We start from the raw sequence: 6,909 nt of genomic DNA, 5'->3' as shown, positions 1-6,909 counted from the left end.
TAACAGAACTATGACCTCACAGAACATTACCACCACAAGCACCATCCTCCAAAGAGGCACCGCATTACTCTTGTTACTTCTTGATGAAGCCTCTGACGCGCGTCATGCACTTGTTTACAAAGGAGGCTTTCCTGCCTGCTTCATCCGTCGAGGCAATGGATGATCGCCTGGAAGAAGCCGTTGACCTGGAGGAGATGGTGAGGTTGGAGGTGTCCTCTTTGCTCCCTCCCAACTCGCTGCCCATGGCAGACAATCGGCTGCACTCTTCTTCTATCCCACTCTCCTCTTCCGCTATCGGGCTGCTCTCGCATGGGATGCTGCTTAGTCTCCGCCTTGGAGGTCGCAGCTCCCCACTTTGCTGCTGCTGCTGTTGTGCTTCCTGCTGTCCTGGTTGCTGTTGCTGTTGCAAGTATTGTTCACAGGATGATACGACATCAGTTGCGGTCTCTGAATCACGTGCAGCTACGGTGTTAGAATCTAAGCCTGTGTCGAGACTAAGAGAGCGTGAAGGCGGAAGTGATCGGCGCATTGGGCGTGGGAGGAGGGGAGAGCCGGCCCCAAGTCCCCTACTGGCTGAGCCACGAACGGGGAGCCGTGGGACAGGACTGGCTGCTCTACCGCAAAGCCTTAGAGGTGAGGCAGATCGTGGGCTACTTGTGGTTAATAATCTGGAAAGATAAAATTATACTTTAAAAAATGAAAATCACTAAATTTTGACAAGAAACCATACTCTGTGACATAATTTCACAAAAAACTAAAACCACTATAATGTGTCTAAATCACAAAGAAGATGAAAGAAAGAGAGAAACAAGTTAATGAGAGAGAGAGAGAGAGAGAGAGAGAGAGAGAGAGAGAGAGAGAGAGAGAGAGAGAGAGAAGGGTGAGAGAAGGGAGAGGGAAGAGAGAGAAAAAAATGAGAGAGAAGAGAGAGTAAAAACAAAAGAGAGAGAGAGAGAGAGAGAGGGAGAGAGAGAGAGAGAGAGAGAGAGAGAGAGAGAGAGAGAGAGAGAGAGAGAGAGAGAGAGAGAGAGAGAGAGAGAGAGAGAGAGAGAGAGCGAGAGCGCATCAATACCTTCTATGTTTAACCAGTGCAGGGTCGCCCCGTCAGTCCTTGGCAAAGTCTTTGTCAGAACACGAGGAGCCCTTCCCGCTTTCTGTGCTTGTGGTGCGCTGGTACGGAGGTGGAGCTCTTGGAAGAGTCGATGGCGTTCCTGGGGTGGCCATGCCTCCTAGTGCGCTGCCACTAACATAACGTGCTAGTGGGCCATCTCCGGGCATGTTGCACTCGCCTCTGATGAACCTCTCGATCTTGTCCACACAGGCATCTTGGTAATCGTGGATCCATCTGCAAAAGCATTTCATATTTAGTCTCTTCTATCAAATCCAAAAGATTCGTTAAGAAAACTGGAACAATTAATTGAAAAGTCTGTAATAATATTCATATCTTTGTTACCTCTCATAAATTGCTATTGATTATAAACCCTATGAACTGACATGGAAAAAGTATATATATCTAACAAGCTCTAATATTCCTACCAAGGTTTTTACGCCATAGATTCTTGGAAAATGTAGAGGAAAATCATACTAAAATCTATAACAGATATTCAACAAGAATTTTAAAGCAAAGCCATCTCTTCATCATAAGTCCACACTGAAGGAATACTCAGTGAAACGCACCTAACGCCATTGAAGTAACACACAGCACGCATATCTTCTGGGAGTTCTTCAGGGTCAGGCCACTGGAAGTTGTCGAGGATAGGAATAATATTACACCCAGACTGGAGAGCTGCAACGATTTCCTGAAAAAGAGAATTCAAAATCAGTTTTCTTGCCGTCATACGTGAAATATTTGTATTCTTTTTAATCCACATTTATAGAAAATGTGCAAATAAATTATGCCAGCATTAAAAATCTTTAAACAAGTTGAAGTCAGCATGAAAAGAGAAAAAAAGGATGATAAATGAAATAAAGACGAGTTTTTCACATAAACATTATCACTCATACATACCCTGTGTACCCAATCCTTGCATTCTGTATCCCCTATACATCTATCCAGGGCGTTGGGTGTTAAAACTAGTAAAAAGTTCTTTGCTTGCCGAATGGAGTTTAACAAATTATTGTCGAATTTTCCTGCTTCTAATCTCTCCACATCAATAAATACTGAGAATTCTTTGAGCTGCATGTGGACCTTTAATAAGCTGGAAAAGACAAAACAATCATTAACAAAATAACAAAAGAGAGAAAAAAATCTTCACAAAACAATCATTAACAAAATAACGTGAGAAAAAAATCTTCATTGTCCATAACTGTAAGCTTCATAAATATTCACAACTCTAAAGTACGGATAGCCAAGAAAAGGAGTCGTACCTTGCTAGCTGTGAGCCATTGGAACGTCGATAGCTGATAAAAACGTCTAGATTCTTGTCTACAGGATCACCATTAGAAATCTGACCAACAGCATCTGAGGATAAATTAAATATAAGTTAAATTCAGTATGGCATTTGTTACTGCCTGGATATTGATTCAAGCTGGTTTAATATACACTGAAAACCTAGAAATCAAATTCAAGTAATTTAATCAAACTGTACAGATTTTAATAAAAAAGCTCTTTATTTTTACAAGAAGTGATCTTAGGCACTATATGTAATATAGCACAACAGCAATATCAACAACTTTGAATAAGAAATTCACTTACAATATTCTCTAATTTTTTCTCTAACTTTTTGCCGATGAATTGAGTTATAGATGCGACACTCTGAAATTAGCTGCTCTTCTGTGAGATATCTGTAAAGGTCAAAAGACATTTTAAGTAACAAATCTCAAGGTACTGTTCTTTTCAAAGGTATTAAGGTAACATAATTAATAAATATTCCATAAGCAAAAGAAACTACATAATAGTCCCTCACCTTAAGCAATCTCGAGTAACGCCAGCATTCAGCATACTGTAGGTATAAACTGCAAAGTCAGGATCGACTTGTAACATAAATTCATTGAGCTTTGTGGAGTCACAGGAAGAGAAATCTGCCATCAGCTTTAATTTTTTAAGCTCACGCAGAAATCTTTGTCTGAGAATGCCGTTTTTCATACCAATGTCTTCACATAAGTTCTGTTCCGTCATTTGCAAAAGGAGATCACCATCTACTCGAGAAGCAACAAAGTCGTCAGCAAACTCAGAGAATCCAATTCTTTTGACCCAATTTTGTACATCTTCTGGCGTCCACAGTGGCACCTGTTGGCTAAGGATGTGTGGCACTTCCTCCCCTATTAGTTTGAGGGCTTTCACGGCATATTTACTGGCTATAGCATTGGGAGAACTGGCTACTTCCTTGAGTGGCTCAATGGCACCTATTTCTCTAAAGAGTTCGAGATTGCCCTGTCGCTTCTTGATACCAGCTTCCATACAGAAGTGAAAAGCAGCAAGGTTCCGTGCTTCCTCCCTCTTACTGCTGAGAACTGGAACGAGCCTCTTTAACCAATTTGAGCTCTGTCCATGGCGGTGAGCAACAGTCGAGTTGGCAAATTGGTCTGGCATCTGGTTCATCACAAAAGGTTCTACAAGGTCGAGAGTTCCTGACTGCAACACAGCTGCTTCTAGCTCCTTGTTGGCAACCAGAGTAGCTATGGCAAGGCAGGCATAGTACTTGATGTTGTCATCTGTGTGGAAAGCCAAGGGGAATAGCCACATGGGGACATTGCGGCGTATCATCTGCTGTTGGTTGTCTGAGCCACCATAGAGGGACAAGTTGGCCAAAGCCCCGGCACAGTGACGTAGGGTTTCCACATCTGACTTCCTGCATTCTGACAGCACTGCATCGAGACCACCCAAGTTGATGATTTCTGAGCAGGTTCCCTCACTGTGCTTGAACAGGTGTTCCAAGATGCCTGTCCCGACACGTGACTTGTCTACGGAGGTTCCATTCTTTGTGCAGTCGCAGGCGACATTGACAACATCCTCCAGGCCATTTTCAACAACATAGCCTCTGTTTTCTGTGGTGAGGCACTGCTCAAGGACCTTGGCGCTGGAGAACTTCAGGTCAGAGTCATCGGAGGTGCAGTTTTTGAGCAGCACATCAATGCCGCCATTATTTCTGAGGACATTGCAGAGGGAGAATCCCAACTCATGGCCATGTGTGGGGACTGACCAAGCCTTCCGGATCATTTCATCTATGTTATCCAGAAGGGAAGGAGCATCCTTGAAGCCCTCGCTAAAGGTCATAGTTTTCAGCTGCTCAACGAAGTTTGACATGACTCCAGAATAACGCATGATGGCATTCTGGATGTCGACTGGTTGTGAGGCATCATTTAAGAGGTCCAAGTCTTCAAATCCGGTTATACTGACATTGCTCTGAAAGGAAAGGAAACAGAAATTTGGTTAAAACATAAATACATTAAAAATAAATTGATCTGAGCAGTATAAAGCCCAATGAGAAAAGAAGTTCTTCATTTCCGACATCAGACCCGCCCCCTTCCACCCACCTGTGATGCAGTCATAGACGAGGTCTGCTTGGTGCACACGCCCTTCGTCTTGATGGTGATCCCTGAAGAGGCTGCCTGACGGGACGACTCCTGGTTGATGGTTCCCGCTGGCGTCTTGGTCTGACGCTGCTGCTGTTCGCTGACAGCTGATTTGTGCGCTGAGAAGCCCTCGCCTGCCACCCGCATGGTCGCCCCCTTGACCTGGGAGCCCTCGCGGTGGGTCACGTCCCCCGCCCGGAGCTGCCGCGCCTCCTGTGGGTACAAGGAAGAGCGTGAGATGGAAGGACGACTTGGAATCAGCTGTTGTGGATGCAGCTGGCGCCATGGAGTGTTATGAGAGTGAAGTTATTGTTGGTGAAGTGTTAATTAAAAGGATTTATTTGATGGTGGTAGTTGATTTATTTGATGGTGGTTGTGGTAGTGGTGGTGGTGACTGGTTTGGTCGGCCTTGGGATGTGGCTATGGCTAAAAAAAAATTCGTACAATATGAAATTTAAAGGAAAAAAAAAAATATATAGCATTCACTTCGAGACAACCATAACTGACCCTGAGTATTCTTCCCCCTCTTTCAAAATAAATCACGGGATTTATGAAACGGGAAAGAAGAAAAAGAAAGAAAGAGAATAAATAAAGAATGAATATTCTTCTTCCTCTTTCAAAATAAATCACGGGATTCATGAAACGGGAAAGAAGAAACAGAAAGAAAGAAAATAAATAAAGAATGAATATTCTTCTTCCTCTCTCAAAATAAATCACGGGATTCATGAAACGGGGAAAGAAGAAACAGAAAGAAAGAAAGAAAAAATTAAAGAAATCTGAATGACCGATTTGGACCATGGGGAGGGCCTGAACGTGAGACAAAGGGTTAAGGTCAGTGTATGTGGCACACGTGACCTCATGGCACGATTTGCTGAGGCCTTTGGGGTTGCAGATGTTGAAAATGTGATGATAATGATGGTGATCACGATGGTTATTGTGATGGTGCTGATTTATCCTACTTTATATTTATACCTATTAATTTATGATTTATGATTTATACCTATTGATAATTCTTATTCAAACATTAAAAACATCAATAACAATATAAAATCATAGGACTAATCACAATACAAATTATTCAACTGACGACCATTGCAATAATGATGATAATCAAAATCTCTTCAAATTACACCAGAAAAACTAAAAACAACAACTAAAAATGCAAAATAAACAACAAAAACAACTAAAACTGCAAAAAACAACTAAAATACGAAAACTAAAAACAACAACTAAAAATGCAAAAAATACAACTAAAATACCAAAACCTAAAAACAAAACTAAAAACAAATAAAAAGAACAACAACAACAAAACTAAAAACCTAAAAACAACAAAACTAAAAACCTAAAAACAACAACAACAAAACAAAAAACCTAAAAACAACAACAACAACAAAACTAAAAACCAAAAAACAAATCAACAACAACAAAACTAAAAACAAATCAACAACAAAACCAAAAACAAATCAACAACAACAAAACTAAAAACAAATCAACAACAACAACAAAACCCAAAAAACAACAACAAAACCAAAATCCCTAAAAAAACGAAAAAAAAAAAAAAAATCCCCGAACCGGCCCCAACCCGATTCTGGCCAGCACGAGGAGGACGAGGAGGACGACAACGAGGAGAACCCATTCCATTAATTCCCCTCAGACAGACCCCAATGGCGCAACCGAAACGCCGATGAATAATGAAAGACACACCTCCATTTACATAAGAGAGTCGAGAGCGATCCGCGAATACATGAGGTGAGGCAACAGGACCTCCCGAGCATCTTGAAAACTGCCTACGACGGAGAATCAGAAGGAAAAACGGTAATAATAAACTGCCTACGACGGAGAATCAGAAGGAAAAACGGTAATAATAAACTGCCTACGACGGAGAATCAGAAGGAAAAACGGTAATAATAAACTGCCTACGACGGAGAATCAGAAGGAAAAACGGTAATAATAAACTGCCAACGACGGAGAATCAGAAGGAAAAACGGTAATAATAAACTGCCTACGACGGAGAATCAGAAGGAAAAACGGTAATAATAAACTGCCAACGACGGAGAATCAGAAGGAAAAACGGTAATAATAAACGACAAGACGGAGAATCAGAGGAAAAACGGTAATAATAAACGACGAGACATTTCGACAGACCCGGAAGACGATGCTAAATTTATAAGACAACCTCATTTATCTTTTTCTTCTCTTAAACATATTTTTTCCTCATTTCTTTCTATACAATATCTTTCACACAAACGCAAATATCAAGCCTTTATACCTCTCCCTCCCACCACTTCTTCGTATCATGGCTTCCCCCCCCTCCCCTTCCGTTCCCCTGTTCCCCCGTTCCCCCCGTTCCCCGACCCTCCCCTTCCGTTCCCCCCGTTCCCCCGTCCCCTTCCG

General features: G+C 41.9%; 1 protein-coding gene across 1 annotated transcript in view; it reads right to left on the bottom strand.

Moving 5' to 3' along the window:
• Sarm (sterile alpha and armadillo motif) overlaps positions 1-4,728 on the bottom strand; it is a gene marked incomplete at its 5' end in the record, with an annotated part of 6,088 nt that extends 1,360 nt beyond the window's left edge. The window contains 8 exon segments of the mRNA XM_070139894.1: positions 1-668; positions 1,073-1,345; positions 1,678-1,799; positions 2,009-2,198; positions 2,368-2,461; positions 2,696-2,784; positions 2,907-4,345; positions 4,477-4,728. The exon segment at positions 1-668 is cut by the window's left edge and continues 1,360 nt beyond it. Coding sequence (XP_069995995.1) covers positions 1,105-1,345; positions 1,678-1,799; positions 2,009-2,198; positions 2,368-2,461; positions 2,696-2,784; positions 2,907-4,345; positions 4,477-4,728 — 2,427 coding nt within the window.
• Positions 4,729-6,909: the final 2,181 nt, after the last annotated feature.

The sequence above is a fragment of the Penaeus vannamei genome, chromosome 26 (assembly GCF_042767895.1).
Source record: "Penaeus vannamei isolate JL-2024 chromosome 26, ASM4276789v1, whole genome shotgun sequence".
NCBI classification, from domain to species: Eukaryota; Metazoa; Arthropoda; class Malacostraca; order Decapoda; family Penaeidae; genus Penaeus; species Penaeus vannamei.
This window is presented reverse-complemented; position numbering and strand designations above follow the sequence as displayed.